Genomic DNA, 21,381 nt, shown 5'->3' on the forward strand with positions numbered 1-21,381 from the left:
CCTTTTATACTTTGAGCACCTGCCTTTCCAAAGGTCTCTGCACAGCCCTGATAAAGAATTAAGTTTAATTTGGAAGAGTTGCAACAACCAATTGGCACCTATTCGGTGCTCTCTTTTACCTTTACAGGGCCAATTCATCCCATAAAATGCAGTTTTGCATTTGCCAAATAAATTATTTCAACCTCTGCTTATTGACTGAAAGGTTATTTCTGCCTCAGAGTGACTTGATTTCATTCATGAGGATAATGTTTGACAGATTATAGCTCACCCAGTAATTTTTACCTGTCAAAATACCTTTAAAGGGCCACTACAACCAGTAACATAGTTTTCGACTTGGCAAGAAGTGGTATACAGGTGCATTTCAGAAAATTTTAATATTGTGAAAAAGTAAATTTTTTACGTAATTTAATTCAAAAAGTTAAATTTTCACATATTTCAGATAGATTATTGAGATTTGGATTTTTGATTCCCATGAGCTGTGAGCCATAATCATCAAGATCAAAACAAAAAAGGCCTGAAATATTTCACTTTATATGTATTGAATATATGAAAGTTTCACTATTAAATAAAATTACGGGGGAAAAAAATAACCTTTTCAGGATATTCTAATTTTCTTAGATGCAGCTGTACGGAGGACAAAGTGGGGTGAGCATGTGAGTACAGAGTGACACCACGTGTGGGCACTGTTGAGTCAGGAACATAAGTAAACCAATCGTGTGAGTTATCTGATTGACGTCACGTGAACCAGCCAATGGGTATGCATCTGACCGGATTGCGGTTTCATCCGGTGGAGTTTGAATTTTCCAACGAGAACGACCCAAACAGTGTGAAATAAAGAAGCATCGCGCCCAAAGTAAGTGCAGCTGTCTTAACTCTTCTAGCAATTTATTTTAGCCCTGTATTACCGTTTCCACATGTGTCATTTCACCGTACATTTTGTAATTTCCGGCCGTTGACTGGTGGATTTTTGCTTAAAATCAAAATTAGTTTAACGTTAACATTATGCTAAATCTATGTTGAACCCAGCTAAGTTAACGTTATGTCCAACAGAAACATACTTGCAAGTTAATATTTACGGTCCAAATCAAAGTAACGTTAATGTTACAACATTAATATATCAGATGTGTGTTGTTTACCAAGCGGTAGTTGACGTTAAATATCAGTGTTATGTGACAACGTTAGTTTACATTAGCACTGCGTTAGCTAAAGGTATGTTAACTGTAACGTTACGTTAACTTGGCTAACAAATATTTGCTAACTTCAAAATGCCCCGACGTTGGTAAAAGATAATCAATTTTATATCAATTAATTGTTAGCTAACCAATTTATTAAACAAAATAAACTCAACATGAACATTAGTGTTTTTATAGTTAACATAAATAAAATGTCGTGTATTAACTTCAGGCCAAGTAAGTTAAGCAAACATTGTCGTTTTCTTGTTACTGTTAAGCGTTAATAGACTAAAGCTAACTTATGTTTAATAATATGTAGGCTAATTTATTATTTCATTTGAACGAGTGCATTGTTATGTTCTTGTTAGGACAAAAATGTTTGATCACATTCCAATACACACAAAACTTAGTAGGTACCCAAACGTCACTTATTGGTCATATCGGTATCATTAATGAGCTTTTTGCAGTAAGTTATTGTTTTCCCCATCAAATAAGTCCATGTCTGTTCAGTCAGGTTATAAACCATGAGCTGGGCGGTGGAGGAGTGGAAGGATGGACTTCCAGGGAAAGCCCTGCAGAAGATCCAGGAGATGGAAGTTCAGCTGGACAAACTGAAGAAGGAAAGGTCCCAGAAACAGTTTCAGCTGGACTCCCTAGAGGCTGCTCTGCAAAAACAGAAACAAAAGGTCAGTGTTCAACATAAGTGTACACCTTTGGGGAATGTTAGTGGCCTAAGATAAATAGAAATTCTAGCAGGAAAATATACACACAAAAAAAGATATTAAAAATGATAGATAATTAATATAATATATGTATTTCTATGTGCCTCTTTCTCCAGGCGGACAGTGATCGTACTGAGACCTCTGCTTTGAAAAGAGAGAACCAGTCTTTGGTAGAGTCATGTGATTCTCTGGAGAAAGCCCGTCAAAAGGCCAGCCACGATCTTGGAGTCAAGGAGCAGCAGGTCAGTTCCTGATATGAGAAAGACAGAAATGCTGCAGTTTATTGCTATTTAGTTTGAAATTTATTCAGTACTGGGGGACAATGTCATCAGTTGACTATTAATTAACAGCAGATTATTGATATTTCACAGATGTACTTGATTGTATATTTAAGCCAACACAATGTGTTTTTAAAGTGAAATTTATAGTATTTTATCCCTTGGCTGTTACAACTGGACAGTAACAAACATATAATCACTAGTATGCAACCAACCACTCTGAAGACTCATGTTATACTTATAGGGAATTAAGCAAGAAATTTAACTGTCTGTGACTAAATCCATTTCCTAAACCTAGGTGAGCTACCTGGAGGGTCAGCTTAACTCCTGCAGGAAGACCATAGACCGACTAGAACAGGAGCTCAAGAAGTGAGTTCAATGTTTGTTGATAAGCATTTTTATCTAAATAGTGCGGGAGGATTCACAAATGTAGCTCCTGTGACTTAGTGTTTGTCAAGAACTGAGTAAGTCATGCTTAACAAGAATAGATAGAAAATATTTGACCAAATGGAAAGCACTGAAAATCCTGACTCTTAAATGACTGTTAACGCTGTCTTTCCATCTGCCCAGGTACAAAAATGAACTGGATCGTTCTCAGCCTGCTGGCTCTTCATCTGTGTCATCTTCCTCCTCTGAGCTTCAGCCCTACATTACTCCACAGAAAAGTTTCACTACCCCAGCTCCTGTTACGGCCTACAGACAGCAGGGTATTTCAGTTTGTTTTTATTCTGTGTCTCATGTTCATGCTGTCTTTGTGTTATTAGATGTCTCTTCTTCTTTTTTAATCTTCGCCTCAGTCGTATTTTCTAGCTATATGCTTACGTGTTGTGCTGTTATCATTTCAAATGTTAGTGATGTTGCTGCCTCTTATCTACTTGGGTCTTTGTATGGGAGCAAACTCAGAGTGACTCTGAGTGAGGTTGTCAGTTATCATGGTATTTGTGCTCCATAGATAACAGATTAGATGAGCTTCAGGAGAAATACAGCCAGGAGGTAGAAGAAAGAAAAAGGCTAGAGACTGAACTCAAAGTCCTGCAAGTCAAAGTAAGTACATTACCTATATTTATTATGTGGGTTTGTCTCTTTGTAGTTGATGATGTTAACTTATCACTTCTGTTTTAGCTGCTGAATCAGTCTTCAGTCAGTGTAAGCCACAAAGACATTGCTGCCCGCCAAGCTGGATCTTCCATTTTCCCATGGCAACAGCAGGATCAGGCCAACAGCCGCCACTCTCAGGATGCGATGGAAACGCCTCTGAAGAGGCGGGGGATATCCCTGTGGGATGCCCACGAGGAGACACCCATTAAATCCAGCCAGCGGGTAAGCTCTTCCAGAGCAGTGCAGAGTCCCAGTGGATCCTCCCAACAGATGGAGCAGCTAAAATCCCTCAACCAAGGTGGGCTGTTTATAAATTGTTTTGGAATTAATATCTTGTGTAGTGTTGATATCTTTTTCATCCACTACCTCTGAAAATTATATGTGGGTCTTTTAAACATGTCCAGCAACAGGCCTTTCATTTATACGGTTTCTTCATCAGAGCTGCGTGGACGTGTGTCTGAGCTGGAGAAGAATCTGTCCGCTCAGGAGAAGGAAATTCGTAGTCAGGCCTCCAAACTGCAGGAACTACAAACCCAACTGAACCAGGCCTGCAAAGAGCTGACTGAACGGGACAGAGCCCTGGCTAAGACCAGCCAAGAACTGAGTCAGGCCAACGACAGACACCAACAGGCTGTGTCCAAGGTACGCTTCTATAATTGGTACATTGAGATGTTATTAATATGGAATATATTGTTTTTGTTTTATTTCTGCTTGATTATATAGGTTATAGTATGAAGGATGGATTAAAACAGAAGAAAAAATGTAAATGACTGACAAATATTCTGCTTATTGTTGTTAGTGTTCATCAGTTGAGCAGAAGCTGAAACAAGTGACGGAGGAGATGAGCTGTCAGAGGCACAACGCTGAGAGCTGCAAACGAGCTCTGGAGCAGAAACTAAAGGATCAAGAGAGAGACAGTCAAAAGGTCCAACAACTTGAATTAACTTTTATATGTTAAGTTTTATCATACAGTCTAAATAAAAAGGCTGACACTTTTGTGCCTGTTCTATATATTGTGTAGGAGCTAGCCCAGCTGCAGAGTTCTCACCAGGCTTTGGAACAGCAGCTGAACCAGACCAAAACCAAGCTAACACAAGAGATCCAACAGTCCAAAAAAGACTACAACATAGTGCAGGCTGATATGGAAAAGGTAACTTCCTAACATTTCTGTTTTACACTTTTCTGCTCTTCCTTCATCTCCTTAAATTCATTATTTCTTCACACAGCTGTCAACAAGAATAATGTGGAAGAAAAGTTAGTGACCGTCTGAGGGTGGCACATAAGCTTTTAGTTATTTCCTTGTCATTATGTTGTCTAGCTATATTATTATAGCTATGTAGGATGACTGTGAGAACATCAGGTTAAGTTTAGCTGAAGTGGAGAAAAGTTAGATAGAGTGCTGCTTCTACCATGTTTTCTGCTGCTCCAGTCCTGTACTTCCCTTTGAAGAAATTTCAACTTTTTTGGTTTGCATGGAAGGTATGCCAACTGGCAATGCCGAAAATGTATTTCGTCTTGCAGGTCACATTTGATGAAAGAAATTCAGTAGTGAAATGTTTGCATCAACATCTGTGTATTAGGGGGATTTAGGGCATTTGTATGTGACATTTGTCTCACACTTTTCAGACTTTCTGACCTCGTACATACTTCTCCTTTATTCTCTTACAGTAAATCTTATCTCTTTTTTCTCCTTTCCAGATGTGCTTCCAAAAGAGTCAAATAGAGAAGGAGGTGGAGGAGCAGAAACAGAAACTGCTGAGGTCAGAGCAGACCCTCCAGGCCAGCCAGACCAAGGAGCAGGACTTCCGCAAGAAAATGGAGGTGGGTTACTATTAGTAGAATGTCCACTTACTGTATTTGAGAATTCACAATTCACTAGCAAGTTTGTTGATACATCTTTTCTTAATGTTTGAACAGTCATTTGTTACCAAAAATACCAGCAAATATCATTATATTTCCCAACACTGTGAACAGGTCTTCCCTATTCAGCATCTGTTCCTCATATTTCTTTTCTTTTCCTGACACGTGCCTCCATGTCTTCCCCCATCTCTATCATTACCTTTTGCTGCCGCTTACGTTAGCTCCACATTTATTCCTCTGTCCAGGAGCTGCAGAAAGAGAAGAACAGTCTGACTGTCCAGTTGGACCAGAGCAGCAGGCGTTTGAGTCAGCTGGAGGAAGAGAAGAAGAGCGCAGACCAGAGCCTCAAACGCACGCAGGGATTACTAGATGACCTAAAAGGTAATTAGTAGGAATGGCAATGCTAGAGGGTAGCAGCTACTTTAGAGTATTATCTGAGGCTATCTCAGTTTTTAAGTTGGTTGTCTTTTTGCTCTTCAGCAAAATCAGAGGGGCAGACGGACGAGCTGAAGAGACTTCAGTCTAAACTGGAGCAGCAGACTCAGGCTTCGACCCGGGAGCTGGAGAACCTGAAGAAGACACTTTGTGAAACAGAGACCAAAAATGAGAGGTGAACATAGTTTTACTGTAGATAAGAAGAGCGTTACAGTTTCTGAAAACGTGAAGTTACACTGTATCTGTGATATTTAACTTGCCCTTCAGTCATTGTAAATATTTTATTACACCTTAGATCTCAGAATGAACTGCAGAAACAGAAGCAAGAGACAGAGAGGCTGACCAACAGATTGACAGTCCTAGAGAAGGAGAGCCAAGAGCTGAAATCAAATCTCACTGCGAGTCAAAATGAGTGTAAGGAACTGAAACAAGAACATCAAGCTCTGCTGGAGTGGAAGAACGATAAGAAGACCTTGATTAATGAAACTGAGGCTGTGCAAAAAGACCTCACTGACAAAATTGGTAACTTGGAGAGCAGTCTCTCCTCGCTGAATGAGGCGAATGATGAACTCAAGGTAAGGTGCTGTGGTTCCCAATATATTTACTTAATTGTGGAATAAGGAAGATATGACACAGAGATACATATACTGGACGAACATTTAACTGTATACCCCAAAACCTGTTAAATTTGGATTCACAAATCATTCATTTTTAATAAAGTTTGAAAGACTAAAAAGTCAAAAAAAAACATCAGCAATTTTCAAGCAGTTCAGCACTTACCTTCAATACATTTCTACTCAATATTGTAGAAGCAGCTCATGAGTGTGGAGGGAGACAAGGCCAGTCTGTCTGCTCTCATCGATTCGTTGAAGGGAGAACTCCTCAACAAGAGCACAGAGTTGGAGGAGAGGGAGCATCAGTACGAGGAGCTCCAGTTTCAGTTCTCCGAGGCTGGACAGAAGCACAGCAAAGACCTGGAGAATGTTGCTGTGCAAGTGGCTCAGCTTGAAACACAGGTGATTTATTGTTTTATTTGTTTTTGAAGTACATTTTGCAGTAACATTGTGTGATATGTCCCTGTAAGGTTCATAAGCAAACATAATAACTAAAAAATAGTTAATTAATTAATTATTAGTCCTATCTATCAGATTTTTACATTTTAAAATGTTGAATGTGGTAATTGGAAAAAATGGCATCCACCTTTACTGTTTTGTAATATAATTAGCTGAAAACAATCTCTGCATCTTTAAATTGCGGTATACTTTCATTCAGATTTTGGTCTTGGTAACAGAACAGAACATCTGACTGACTGGACCTAAAGTAATATAATCAATAGTCATTAATGTGTGCTTGCTCTTTTATCTGAACAGCTCAAAGATCTGGAGTTGCGGTTGCAAAAGGAAATGACTCGAGCAGAGCAGGCTGAAAAGACCAACACAGACCTGCAGGATGAGCACCAGGCAGCCTGCGACCTGGCTCGCTCCAAAGACCAGCTGGTGGAGTTGGGCCAAGCAGAGATCAGCCAGCTGAGAGAGAGCCTTGCTCAGGCCACTGCAGAGCAGGAGGAGCAAAGTGTCAGGTGGGAGTTTTGTTTTTGGTTTAGTTAATAATTTTCCATGAACTCACAACATCCCTGCGATAAATCCTACTTTTACAAACTTGCTTCACTGCGCAACATGATACTGCAGGGTCTGAGAGGTTTATGGATACAGCCAGACTAAAATGCCTTAGTGGCTTATGACATAATCAGGATATAAATACTGTACCCACATTGTTTCAGTAGGAAAACAAAATGTAGCTTGCTTTTAAGATGCTTTTTTCATGTCTTTGCTGTCTAATCTACCAGGTTGGCAGAGGAGAAGGCTGCCCTGCTGAAGCAGTGTGAGGAGAGTGTGTCGGCAAAGGTTGAAGAAACTGAGCAGCTCAGGCTGCAGTTGGAGGAGGCTCAACAAGAGCTGCTGCTCACCAAAAATAAGGTCCGTTTTACTGGACAGCAACAGAAACTTACAGACTATTTATTATCTTTATTTAAATATGAGTCTACTGTTTACACATACTGTCATTTCCTTTGGAGTTGATTCAACTTTGTGGCTATTTCTAAGGTTGTATTTAGTAATGTAATAGACTGCAGCATATTGTAAGTGTAGATACAAAATAACCTTATGACCAATGAATACATCATGATCCAAGTATCTTTGCTATTATACATTTAATATTTACTGAAGATTAAGGTCCGGCCCTTGAAGAGTGTTCAGAGTGTTACTAATTTCAGTTGCAAATTCAGTTTATTCTGCTGACCTTATAATATTGTGCCCTGTGCTTTTCCCTTATGTTGGGTAATATTCCGTACTTTCGTCTCAACCATTATATGCCATAATTGAATCTTTTGTTCATGTTTCAGGTCAGTTCCATAGATCAGTTCCTGAAGGTCCAGGAGCAACTGTGTGCTGAGCTGCAGAAACAAATTAAGACACTGTCGGACAATGAAGAGCAACACAAAAAGATGAATGAGAAAAAATCAGAAGAGCTCAGACAGTTAGAGGAGGATCTGAAGGATCTGCAGAGCCACAGTGAGGAGAAGGAAAAGCAGCTGAGAGAGGCCGAAGCTCAGATTTTATCTCTGCAGAAACAAAAGGCTGAGCAGGAAAGTGCAGTTCAAGAGACGAAGAAAGAGGCTGAGGTAAAAATGGAATTATGTTTAGGAGGATAGTCAGTTCTGCATGTTTTCTCATATATACTATAAGTTGTGCTTCTTAAATAATAAACTTAATCTATTTCTTATTAAGAACCTCCAACAGGCTCATATTGAGAAGATCAACAACCTTCTGGAGCAGATATCTTCCTTAGAAGAAGAGGTAATAGCAAGCAAAGATGCAGCAGAGAAGCTTCCTGTCTTGAAGAATGAACTGGACGTGGTCAACCAGTCACATGCTGACCTTAAGAAGTGTCTAGAAGCTCTTGAGAGGAGTCACTCCTCCACTATTGAAATAAAGTCCAACTTGGAGAACACCCTGACCGAGAAAACCAGTCTTATCTGTACTTTGGAGAAAGAAGTCGAAGAGCTCACAGAGAAGATGAGCAAAGAGTCAGAGAGTCACGCTCTGGAAATTGAAAATGTCCTTAACAAAGAGAAGCGCCTTAAAGAGAAACTTGAAGCTGCTAAACAATCAGTTACTGCTGCTAAAGCGGAGTCAAGATCTCGACGGGAGGAGATCAAGACCATGAAGACAACTCTGTCTGCTGCTTCACGTGGCTTAGAAGAGAGAGACAACACGATAAAGAGCTTGAAGGAGAAGCTGAATAAAGCAGAGGCAGAACAGGCAAAAACGTCAGACCTCCTGAAGGAGAAGGTGGTTGCCATGAACAAAATCAAGGTTGGTTACTAATGTATTTTTGGTTTTGTTTTGGGCCTTACACTTCTTACATAGATGGAAACGTTTAGTATTATATTAGTGTTGCATGGCTCAGATTATTGTTACAAATGTATGAAGAGTTTTAATAATTTTCTTTTATTCCTTTCATTTTTAACATTTAGGTGCAGCTAGAGATGCTGCAAATGGACCTGGAGGACAACGAGACAGTCATGAACTCTTTTGACAGTCAGGTGGAGGAGCTGAGGGGAACCATAGAGTCACTGGAGGCTCAGCTGGCTCAGAACCAAACCCAGATGTCTGACATGGAGGCCAGGCTAGAGGACAGCAAAGCCCAGGTAGAGCTAATATCTTACACAAAAATATATCAAATTAAGAAACATTTTCACCATTCTGTGGTGCAAATTTTTCATTTCCAGAAAGTCTTAAAGTTGAATGTGTCTCATAAATTTATTTCATTATTTAAAGGTAGCAAATTGGCATCATCTTTCCTAGCTCCTGTTGCTCTGTGTGGAAATAAACATCCCTAATTGGATTAAATTCTAACCTTTTCAGGTCTCTGTCTTGGAAACCCGGTTAGAGGAGGTCCAGTCTCAGAACTCTTTGCTGGAGACGCAGTATGTCACAGCCAGGGAGGAGCTGATGGAGAGGAGCTGTGAAATATCTCGTCTGGAAGAGGATGCTGTCAAATGTAGGGAGCTGGAGGAGAGCATTGCCACTTTAGAATCTAAACTCAGTCAGACCACAGAGGAAAATATCAAGTTAGAGACAACTCTCAGGCAGATAACTGAGGACAAAGACAATAATCTTAACCAGTTACTACAAGAGAAAAACAAACTCGAGACTACTTTGAAACAGTTAACAGATGACAAAGAAGAAGTGGAAACTGAAATGATTCAAGTAAACGCAGAGAAGAAACAGCTGGAAGCCAATCTAGGCACGCTAGCTGAAGAGAACAAACGACTGCAGACCAACATAAAGCAGTTAACTGAAGAAAAGCAGAAGATTGATCAAATAACTGTAGAGAAGCAAGAAGCCGAATCGGCCCTTAGACAGGTGATTGAGGAGAGAGCCCAACTACATGTTACCCTCAATCTGATAAACCAGGAAAAAATGCTATTTGAGGCTAAACTAAGCGAGCTAACCTCAGAGAAAAAGAACTTGAATCGAGTAATTGAGGAAAAGCTGCAGCTGGAAGCCAAATGTAATCAGCTGACTGAAGAGAATATCAAACTACAATCTAGTTTGAATCAAGTGACCGAAGAGAAGCTGCAGTTGCAAGGAAGCATAGAGAGGCATGAAGGAGAGGTGGTCTCACTTAAAGAGGAGAATGAGTGCATCCAGCACTCCCTCCTGTCCGCAGAGCTGGAGCACCAGAGGCTGAAGGAGCAGCTTGAGATGAGAGACAAGAGGACTGAGGAAGAGAACCGAGAGAGGTATAGTACATCATTATCTGCTTTGAAGTTTGTTTTCAAATATAGTAGCATGACTTTTATGCTGGATCACAGGAGCCAACAGTTTGAGGCGGAGCAGGCAGAACTGCATCAGAAGTTGGCGGGCTTACAGAAGGAGCTGACTGTGTTAAAGCAGCTTTACGAGTCACTGCTGGAGCAGGTGGACCAACAAAACAGCCTCATAATTCAGCTCTCAAAATCACAGCAGGCTCAGAACACAGGAGAAAAAATCAGCTGCATGGAGTCTGAGGAGACGGCCATTGATGGTGAGTGTAAACAAAAACTAGGATAAAATGTCATGAAACACTGCTGCAGCTTTACATTTATATTGATTTATGTGCAACAGTTTCCCCAGCAGAAGCAGCTGGACAGACTGATGTACAGCTGAGTCTTGATACAAGCATCAGTACCAATACTGAGTCCCTTCCAGTAAATGAACAGCTGGGCCACATGTTTGACCTGGTTGAACATTCCCACCAGTATGACAAGACTTTCAGGTATGAGTTTTGTACATAGAATGTATGGTTTTGTACTAAGCATAAAGCCTATGTGTGTTACATGTGTGTTTTATTACCTCATGAATAAATCGAATCTCCCTCATCCCCTGGTAGTGAGATAGAGCTCGTCTTCAAGGAGAACATCACTGAGAAGGAGGTGATCCAGGAACAACCGGGCGAGGAGACGGAGGTGTGTGTGGCAGATGTAGAGGAAACGAGGGTGAACGAAGTGCAGCAGCATAAACAGCAACCCTCACATCAGGTAATAACAATTATTACAACATATATTTGTCCTTCATTTGTGATGCTGCTGGCATATTTCATTGATTTATCATTAATAAAATCGGGGAACTTGATAGTTGCTACTGAAATGTCTATCACAGAGGAATGTTTATCTTTCAGCAGTTTGAGTATGACATTGAGACATCTATACCTGAAATTGTTGTGTACTGTTAAGAAATCATATTTACCTGTGAATACAAAAGCATTATATTATTGAGTGTGTTTTTATAATATAAACAGGATGATTTTGGGTGTGTTTATGACCTTTTATTAAACTAAGTCTTCTTATTTGCAGCTTCCTGACGACAGCAGCCATACCAAAGATGGCCTTGAAAGTAAACCTGAAATCTATGAACTTTCTCCACCATCTTCCTCGCTTGGTGAGAGCAGACAGTTAGAATCCTCTGGTGAGTAATTAAATAGTGCTTGCGACTGCACTTTCAATAATTGTGTGTTCTCTTGTGTTATTTATTTACCAACTTAAAAATGAAATCGAAAAGCAATTGCTTAGGCCAATAAAAATATGATACCCGATTGTAGACAACCAGGGACTTAGACTTAAATCATACTCATACTATGAATTATTACTTTAAATCTGATCAGTGATGTTTAAAAAAAAAAAAACTTTTATGTATTCAATCCGTCTGTCAGCGACAGAGTCACCTCACGTACAAGATGACCTCAACCACTACAAGGAAATTATCACAAAACAAGAAAATGAACTCCGGACCCTGCGCTCAGAGTTCGACCTACTGAACGCCGACCTCACACTGAGAAAGGAGCTGACCTCCGAACTGGAAGTCCAAGTTCAACACTTGGAGAAGAAAGTTCATGCAGCAGAGGAGGAGGCACAAGGTGCAGCACATAAGCTGAACATCGCTTTGGTGGAGAAGAAAGGCCTTGCTCACCAGGTATGGGGAAGACAATCCAGAATGCCAAATACCAACTGAATACACATAAATACATATACCTGATACTAATACTGTGTGCTCATTTGTAGTTGGCTCAGCTGTCAGAGGAGAGAGAGACATTAACTCTGCAGCTGCAAACCGCTAAATGCCAGCTGGCTGATGTTATGGAGATGCTGGAAGGACTGGAGATGGCCAAAGGTAAATATTTCCAGTCTGAAACAGAAGTGCTAAGCGTTTAGTGTTAGTGTTAGTGGTTGTGATTGCCTTTAAATAAAGTGCAACCATTATTAGTATTCATGTTGTTAATTTTTAAGAGCAGCTAAAACGTGAAGGAACACGCAGGCTTTAAGGTTTGTACAATGTTGTTGCATGTTGATATTGATCTGATATTTTCCTTGCATCTTTAGGAGGGTGGGACGAGAAATTCCTTCAGCAGGAGAGCGAGCTGAAGCGGGTTCGCTCTGAGAAAGCTAACCTGGAGCAGCACATCCTGGGCATGGAGTCTGAGCTGGAGACATTGCAGGGTGACAGGACCAAACTGAAGGATGAGATGGAGACCCAGAGGAGGACTTGTTCAGGCATGGAGCAGCAGATAGAAACATTCCAAGCAGAGGTGAGCACTCTGTCAAAAACCTGTGAGCTAAAACATCAAAATGCATTTCAGTTTCTCCTCGTTCAAAAACTGACAACACAAGAACACATTATTGAACACGGTCTGTATTTTAAGGTTACCAATCAATCAGGGCGACATAACTATTCTAAACTGTTTCTCCAGACAACCCAGCTGAGGTCTGAACTTGTGTCCTGCTCTGAGGAGCGAGATGACCTGAACCAGTCTTTGGGTCAATGGAGAGAGAAAGCTCACAGTCTGGAGAAGACCAACAGCGACACCAGAAACCTCATTGCCATCCTGGAGGATGACATCAGAGCAGGGAGGAAGGAGTATGAAACCCTGCAAAATAACATGGAGAAACTGAAGACAGAGAAGCAACAGGTGTGTGGAATAATCAAGAGTCTGGGACCTGTGCACAGTTCTTTGTGTCAATTAAAATACCTGAGACAGGTCAAGAAATGTTTTTATTCAGAGTTAGCTTACATTGATAGCATAAGGAAATGTGCACAAGTCGGTTTGCTACTCCTACTTTTGTTTTTTGTTTTCAGTTTAGAACATAGCAACACAGATGGATAAAAACTCTAAATAATCTGTTGTCTCCACATAGTGTAATAATAATATTACACTATGTGTTGATGTTTCAGTTTTCTTTATGAAGAGTTCGATTTCTTTTCTTTCACTAAAGCTGTTGGAGCAGATTAAGGCGCTGGAGCAGGCGATATCCCAACAGAGTGGAGAAAGAGAGGAGCTTATTGGACAGCTTGACAAGATCACAGAAGACCACACCTCGGCCAATCAAAACACTGAGTCTATGGTCTGCAAGATACAGGTGAGGGGGTTGATTTCTCAGAGAACCTGTCTTCGCAATGGTTACTCTGTAGCTAGTTAGTTACAAGTAGGGCTGCCCCCCCCCCCCAAATTATAGCGACAAAATGCTCTTCTACAATCGGCCTAATATAAATAAGCTTATTTTAATGCTTATTATTATTTTGTTTGTTTCCAGCCTACAGTTTCATACTGATTTTTGAAATTTGACTGTTCATCTGTAATGAAATGAAGCAATTGTAAAATTAATAAACACCATAACTTCCACACTACTGCAGTCATCACTAAGTTTAAAGTGCTCCCACACAGCTTAGGGCTTCATTTCATTTTCCCTTTGATGTGAACTGGAGTGTTACGTTCGTTGCTGTCGGCGGAGGTCAGGTGCGTGGAAAAAAAACCTCAATAATCGAATCTCATAATGGAAATCGAATGAGTACCCAACGGTCGAATATTCGGGTCCAGCCCTTGTTACAAGATAAAGAGTTTTGTGTTTTAGAAAGCATTTACAGTTTGCCTATGTTTAATAATGAGTGCATGCAACGATAAAACCTCAGATGGTTCAGATGCACTTCACTTTCAGTAGTTGTGTAGCATCACCAATATTCACACCCAAACTTTGTGCCTAAGCATCGGTTAAATACTGTATATTCAAAATACTGCTGATACTGATATAGAAATAATGGACTTTTTACCCTTTCATCAAATATTCTTTTTGGGGCATAACATTTTTTATTCTAATCTTACATGTTTCCCTCCTCTGTTGTTCCTCAAGGCTTTAGAGGGAGAAGTGTATCGTCTCTCACAGTCTCTAGAGTCCTCTCTGCTAGAAAAGGGAGAGATTGCCTCTCGTCTGAACTCCACACAAGATGAGGTCCAGCAGATGAGGACAGGTATTGAAAAGCTCCAGGTCCGCATTGAGTCTGACGAGAGGAAGAAAAAGAAGATGGGAGAGCTGCTCAAAGGTGATTATTAATACCCTTTGAAATTGCATAACTTCTTGTTTTGTGAGTTGGTGTCTAAATGTGACTCTGCTCTCTAGCTGCCCAAAGAAAATCTGACTCACTGCAAGATCGCATTGATGCCCTGGAGCGAGAGGCGGAAGACGTAGAGCAAAGTCTGGAGGAAGCTGTGCTACAGGTATTCTGTTGTGAACATGTGTATGCCAGAATAATCAACCACCTATTTCTTACTATTGCAGCTTATTTTTGCCTGGATAAAATTCACATGTGAGGTGGTTCGATAGAAAGGTCGAGGTTGTATTAAATTCAGATATTTTATGCTCTTCCACAGGCTGAAACAGCCAAAGCTGAGCTGGAGGAGGAAAGGAGAAAGGTACTTTCACAATAATCAGTGTTGGCTATCTGATGCCTTTCTTTATGTTCTAATGGTGAAAGATGGCAGTTGTTGTAAACCAAGCAATATATTAATCAGATCTCTTCCTTTTTCTTCTTTTGTCATGCTCTTCTGTTCATTTCCATCCTGATTTTCTCTTCAACCCTCACCACCTCCTGACCCTCAGGTGGAGGAGGAGAAGAAAGAGCTCAGTGACAAACTATCAGAGCTCTCCGCCATGCTGGACAACCTGAGATCTGAGAAAGAACGCATGGAGACAGAGCTGGAAACAAAGAACAAAGAGATCGAGGAACTGAAGGCCGCTAAGGAGGAGCTGGAGAGAGGGTTGGAGAAGGCAGCGGTAGATAGAAAAGAGGAAGAGAAGAGACAGAAAAACAGGGTAGATGAGCTGGAGAAAGGAATGAGAGAGGAAGTTGAGAGGCAAATGAAACAAGTGGATAACCTCCAGGTGCAGCTGGAAGCCTCTCGGCAGAGAGAGATCTCCCTTGACCAAAAGAGTGCAGAAACAGAAGAGGACAAAGCGAGGATGCAGTCTCTGCTGGTAGAGATGGAGAAAGAGAAAACATGTCTGCAGTCTTCTCTGGAGGAGTGGCAGACTCAAGGAGAGAAGCTCCGCTCTCAGGGAGAGGAGTGGGAGAAAGAGAGAAACAACCTGAGGACTAGTATTGAGGCTTTTCAGGAAGAAATTAAGGAGCTTAAAACACTCATAAAAGCTAAAGAGGAAGAGAAGGAAGTGTTGGAGAAGGAGGCAGATCAGAGACACGCCTCACTAAAATCCATTTCATCTCTTATGGTGGAGAAAGAACTGATAGAAGAAGAAAACGGACGGCTGGCAGAGGAGAAAGAGAAACTCCACTCGACCCTGTTTTCAGTGGAACAAGAGAGAGATAACCTGCACTGCACTCTTGCATCTGTAGAAGAAGAGAAAGAAAAACTAGAGCAAGAGAGAGGAGTGTTAGCTCACGAGAAAGAGATGCTTCAGTCTAGCCTTTCCTCGATAGAAACCGAGAAACATGACCTGCAACAAAGTCTTTCTTCATTAAAGCAAGAGAAGGAAATAATAGAGGAGCAGAAACAGAAGTTAGAGGCTGAAAAACAAGAACTGCAGTCCTCCCTTTCTTTGGTTGAATTAGAGAAAAATAACCTGTTGTCAGCTCGTTCTTCGCTGGAACAAGAGAAGCAAAGAGCAGAAGAGGCGAAAGAGCAACTCGCAGAAGAACAAGAGGGGCTTCGGTCTGCAGTTGCCTCGATGGAGAAGGATTTGGAAACACACAAGTTGTCTGTCTCACAGCTCACTGAGCAGGTACACACATGCAGTTTACTTTCACTTGTTTTTTGCCACCTTCAATCCTGTAATAACTCCATCTGTTACTTTACTACATGTACGGTTCAGCACAATAGCTTCAAAATGTCTATGCAGCAGTATGTTTTTCACAAGCTGTTGAAAACAACAGCCGCCTTTTACGTGCAGAACTAAGACCGCACAGTCGTAACCTCAGCCTGTGGCATTAACATGAGTGAGTTTACACATTCACAGGCTTTAATGGGAAAATTTAAAGTAAACTACACCAGCGCCCTTTAAGCTGGAGTTGTGTCGCCTACTTGAGTGAATTTTGAAATGACCCTATAGACAGATAAAAATGAAAATGATGTTTAATTGTTATGTTACTATCTGTGCTTCTGTTTCAGGTGTCAGAGCTGACATCTCGTGCCGCTTGTGTGTCTAAAGAGAGAGACTCTGCCCTGAGCAAGATAAGTCTTTGGATGAAGACCTGCAAACAACTGGAGCAGGAGAAGCAGGCTGTGTTAAACAGCTCAGGTGTGGAAATAACACTGACGCGATTTTGCATTATTTAAAATAGTGTATGTGGACGTAATCAGGACCGACTAGAATTCTCAATCTGGACATAAACTTCAGTTTATATTTAAATGTATCCACGATTTAAATAATTCCAGACAAAGGCATATTATGAAAAGTATTGGTTTTGAGATAACTATGTACTCATATGATGCTACTTCTGATTTGAACCAGAAGCTGTGAGAGCATTAGTCTTAGTTCATGCAGTATCACTTTAAGTATATTAAAGAGGTGGTATTATGCTCATTTTTAGGTTTAAAATCTTATTTAGGGGTTGTACCAGAACAGGTTTACATGGTTTCATTTTCAAAAAACAATTATTTATTTTTTGTCATACTGCACATTGCTGCAGCTCCTCTTTACACTCTGTGTTGAAGGCTTCGTTTTAGCTATGGAGTGATACATCTTGCCTTTACATCTTTGTTGGGAGTTGCACATGCGCAGTTCCTAGTTAAGGACTACTAGCCAATCAGAAGCAGAGAAGGGCAGGTCAGTGAGAAGCAAACATGACTGGAGCAAGAGTTTCAGAGTGGTGAGTTATTAATCTGTAACAAATGTATGTTTCATCCATAAGGTTTTAACTGAGCTCTGTCTCTACATCACAGAAACAATTTTATGTCCATTTACTGCCTGGAGGGTCGCTAGTGTTTGGAAGGGAGAGGAGAGGTGTGCTGCAGCTCAGTGTTTTTCCACCGGTGTTTTTGAGGGCGTGTCGGACTAGCCGCTTGGCGAGCGTTATATAAGGTGCATTTAGCTTTCATCCCTGTGTCGTCACAAGGATGAAAGGGAAACGGCTGGACTACAAACGAGCTGTTTTCAAGCAGTTCATAGCAGAGTGTTCTGTGGGAGATGGGAACTCCCTTTTGGGGTGGACTTTGCAAACCTGTTACATGCACAAAAAAGAGATATAACTCAATAAAGGAGAGGGAAAAAGCCAAAAAGCATAATACCACCTCTTTAAGCATAATAAATTCAACATTTCTTACAAAGTGGACACGTTACGGAAACTCAGTCAGAATGGTGATTCTTGCCCGCTTTTTCCATTTAGAATGACAGATTCAAATACTCAGAAACTGTGCTCTGAAAACATGGAGCTGAATAATTTTACATCACATTTTTGTTACAGGCGACGGAAAGAGCAGTGAGGAGACTCAGACTGAGGTGAGCCAGCTAAAGGCGGAGGCTGAGAAGAGACAGAAGGAAGTGGAAGACCTGAAGACTGCCCTGCAGCAGAAGAGGACAGAGGCAGAAGAAAAGACTAAAGAGGTGGAAGAACTTCAGGCTGCCTTTGATGGAAGGAAGAAGGAGTTAGAAGAGAGAAACAGAGAGCTGGAGGAGATGAAGAGTGAGTTGGATGAACTAAACAAACTTCTGGAGGAGAAAAGCATAGAGACAGATGAGAGCATGGATAAATACTGCAGCCTGATGGTTAAAGTCCACAAGCTGGAAGAGACCAATGATGCACTGACAACACGACTTGAGCAGCTCACTGCTAACCAAAATGCTAACGGATCAAACATCCACTCCAGCAGCACTGACAGTACTCACCCCCGGCGCTCAGGAAGGAAGTCCTCCAAACATCTGGGTGACAACACTGAGAACATTGCTCCTTCAGCACCTCAGAGGTCTCCTGAGGGGTCGTCTTCAGGTAAACGGGGTCACTGTGACATCAGCGATAAAGACAGCGCCCAGGAGGCCCTGCACAACCTGACAAAGAAGATCAAAGCCAACGCAGTGACGACACCCAAACCAAGAACTGAACAGGAAGATGAAGAGTTCAGACCAGAGGGACTTCCTGAGCTGGTGCAGAAAGGTTCGTGTTTGACAAAAACTGTCTTGTGTACCAGTGTATTCTAGCATGAGGTCTAGTATTAGCAGTCCTGCCTCTCATGTTAGTGGGGTAGAGTGTGATTAGCTTGTAAGTGAAATGGCGAAAATGTGTTGTTGTTTACAGGGAAATACAAGAATTGGCACCACTAAATGATCTGCTCACATTTCCATTGGCTTGAAATACTGAATTACTCCAGACCCTCTTGCCTTTTGTGTTTAGATTTGTACAGTCCTACATTAGCACTAATACTAGTTGGCAGAACAAAGTTATCATGTGTACTCCCACAGGGTTTGCTGACATTCCTCTGGGGGAGGCCAGTCCATTCATCATGAGGAGAACCGCAGTGAGGCGCTGCAGTCCTCGGCTGGCTGCCAGACCGACTGCTTCCACATCTGCACCTGTCAGCAAGGTGAGCAGCAGCAACCATCTCTCTCTCTCACTCACTCACTCACTCACTCACATACACACAGGACAAAACGAACATACACTTGATTGGCCATATTAGCTACAATCTTCAAAACAACAAATCACATAGTTGCAATATACAATATTGCTCATTACACAATATTGTGTCTCTTTCTTACACTCGCACATATTTTAGCTTCAAAATGTCAGCCTGTTCCAAAGAAACAAACCTTTTCAGTTGTTTTCTGCTTTGATATTAGTACTGCTGTTTCTTTTTGTTTGTGTTACACCTGACATTGCCCTCTCTATTTAAAAAAAACAACAAAAAAAACAATGTTAAATAATCCAGAGACTTAGCTAAAATATTAATAATGCCTTGTCACAGATTTTGTTTGTGGTATGCCGGGGCCCCTGATGTCTACAGGATGTCCGGACCCCTCGCACCTTTTTGTCAGTCCAGGTCAGCTTCTAATTGTGTCAGGTCAGCTGAAGTGAACCAGTAGTGATTTAGAGGATGTAGAGGTTTCAGATCAGAGAGGTCTAGAGGGAAAATGTCTCATCAGTGACTCCCCTGCTGCATGACTGTGTCTTTTACATGTGTTTAATTCACTTCCTACTTTGTTGTGTTTTTCCTCTTTCACTTATTCTCTCCTTCATCTTGTCATCTCTCTTATCTTTCTCTTCCTCCACAGGTTTTGGAGCCCATACCGCTTCAGAGTCCCTCGACAGACAGCCTCGACAAGAAGTGTCTCTCCCCGAGTAGTGAGGAGAAACTTCCGCGTCGTTCACTGAGTTTACGGAAGACGCCAGAGCAGAAAGAGAAACAGCTTTTAAGAGACCAAATGCAACAAGACAACTGTCACGTTCAGTAGATTGACGTGTACACACACGTTTGTTTGCACTAGTGATTCACTTCTAGGAATATACACATGCACACTCATAGATGCACAAAAGATTAACACATTGTACCTAGTGACACAAGGCACATTTAGTTTTTAAGTAACATTCACCCTTTACATGTTTAACACTTACGATGCACCTTTTCCTTTCCGGGGTGGTGGCTGTGTGTATCTCTTGGTTTGTTTCCTGTTAAATCACTTTCTTCCAGGACTGCAACAGACACAACTACACTATGAAGTAATAACTAACTCAATAAGATAATGAGGCAGGTTTAAGAGGAGTGGTGATTTTTCCTCATAGCGCTACTACTACTGCTACTACTTCATTATGCTCTATTTTAATAGTTTTTACTATGCATCTTTGAAATGTCAGATACATATCTTACCTATATGTTTTACAATGAATGAAATCACCATTGTTTCGTGATGCCTCCGAATGTAAACCAGCCGGATGTGTTTGTTCATCTTTTTTCATCTCTTCACTTAGTAGTAGTAATAGTAGTAGTTGTTTTTTGTGACTCACTGGTTGTACTTTATTTTCTTTTGGTCTTATGTTCTTTGTGTGTGAGAAATGTCTTGAACTTTGTACATATTACATGATATATACGGCAATAACGGCTATGCTTCATCTATTAGTCCTGTAACTTGTCACCGGTTTGCTAATGGCAGCTAAGATTTTGTTTGTCTGTTTCATATTTTCTAGATATTTTTATAGTTTTTATTTTGACTTTTTTCTTTCTTATCTTTGTAACAAATGCTGAAGGCAGGTCTGCTTTTGATCACTTTCTGGATTTAGGTATAGTTCAATTTTATTGATCATTGTAAATAGCTGATGATGCCAAATAGTTTAAAATGGCCCCTTTTTTAACTAATCCTTGTGTAACTGCTTCTTAACTTGTTGTCTTAACTCTTTGTCACATACAAATTGATGTTTTGTCTTTAATATTCATATTTGATAACTTTTTTTAAAAACTGACAGGAAATTACAGGAAACACGTGAGAGTATGCACAGAAGTGTATTTCTGCGTTCTAGATTTTATACTTTTTCCTTTTCCTTTTAATACATACTGCAGCTGCCCTTACAGTAATTACTTATTGTTTCATGCAGTATGCATAAAATCGGGACATACTACTTCGTCAAAACATTGCACATTAAACTTTTACAGTCATGCTGTGGGTCAGAATAGCCAGAAAAGCCATATTACTGCAAAATCCGACTGGATCAAGTAATACACCTGGTATGAAATACTAACTTATTTTGACATGCCTGGTAGTATGGTATTGAACCGCACCCTACACGAGCAGCTGTTACAGAGGTACACTGCCGCCACAGGGTGGAGAACCCGAGCCATACGGAGAAAATTGTGTGACAGTGCAGGATACACATCAGGCAAAGACATTTTATCAGTGGAAGAAAATAAAATATCTAATGAGGCCATTTATATGTTTCCTCTGGCCTTTAGAGAAAATAAAACAGTTGTAAACTGAAGTGAAACGGGCCACAATGAGCTGCTTCC

At 40.8% G+C, this 21,381-nt stretch overlaps 1 protein-coding gene across 2 annotated transcripts; it reads left to right on the top strand.

Annotated features, from left to right (window-relative positions):
* The first annotated feature begins 752 nt into the window (after nt 1-752).
* cenpf (centromere protein F) lies at nt 753-20,758 on the top strand. Of its 2 annotated transcripts, none has more exons than XM_038701261.1 (38): nt 753-853; nt 1,683-1,858; nt 2,011-2,136; nt 2,471-2,541; nt 2,743-2,879; nt 3,125-3,216; nt 3,295-3,568; nt 3,710-3,912; nt 4,070-4,195; nt 4,292-4,420; nt 4,969-5,091; nt 5,376-5,511; nt 5,611-5,740; nt 5,861-6,140; nt 6,375-6,581; nt 6,936-7,144; nt 7,412-7,541; nt 7,967-8,245; nt 8,352-8,939; nt 9,101-9,274; nt 9,492-10,372; nt 10,445-10,656; nt 10,737-10,887; nt 11,002-11,149; nt 11,465-11,576; nt 11,821-12,080; nt 12,170-12,278; nt 12,488-12,693; nt 12,856-13,074; nt 13,379-13,522; nt 14,291-14,480; nt 14,558-14,655; nt 14,809-14,850; nt 15,038-16,174; nt 16,561-16,690; nt 17,856-18,542; nt 18,848-18,969; nt 19,658-20,758. In XM_038701261.1, exons 2-38 carry the CDS (start codon nt 1,697-1,699, stop codon nt 19,835-19,837), a joined length of 8,604 nt encoding a protein of 2,867 aa, XP_038557189.1. In that variant the 5' UTR covers nt 753-853; nt 1,683-1,696; the 3' UTR covers nt 19,838-20,758. The 2 variants fall into 2 exon arrangements, with proteins under 2 accessions (XP_038557189.1, XP_038557190.1); XM_038701262.1 differs by having other exon boundaries at nt 10,749-10,887.
* Nucleotides 20,759-21,381: the final 623 nt, after the last annotated feature.

The sequence above is a fragment of the Micropterus salmoides genome, unplaced genomic scaffold (assembly GCF_014851395.1).
Source record: "Micropterus salmoides isolate LMB-PRFRI ecotype aquatic unplaced genomic scaffold, ASM1485139v1 Ms_hic_scaffold_6, whole genome shotgun sequence".
Lineage (NCBI taxonomy): Eukaryota > Metazoa > Chordata > Actinopteri > Centrarchiformes > Centrarchidae > Micropterus > Micropterus salmoides.

What these genes read in the sequence shown, in the direction of transcription:
- cenpf (XM_038701261.1), top strand. Translation starts at nt 1,697, where the DNA reads ATGAGCTGGGCGGTGGAGGAGTGGAAGGATGGACTTCCAGGGAAAGCC. An exon ending in ACCAACAGGCTGTGTCCAAG is followed by an intron (nt 3,913 to 4,069) that starts GTACGCTTCTAT and finishes TATTGTTGTTAG; the next exon opens with TGTTCATCAGTTGAGCAGAA. An exon ending in AGACGAAGAAAGAGGCTGAG is followed by an intron (nt 8,246 to 8,351) that starts GTAAAAATGGAA and finishes TTTCTTATTAAG; the next exon opens with AACCTCCAACAGGCTCATAT.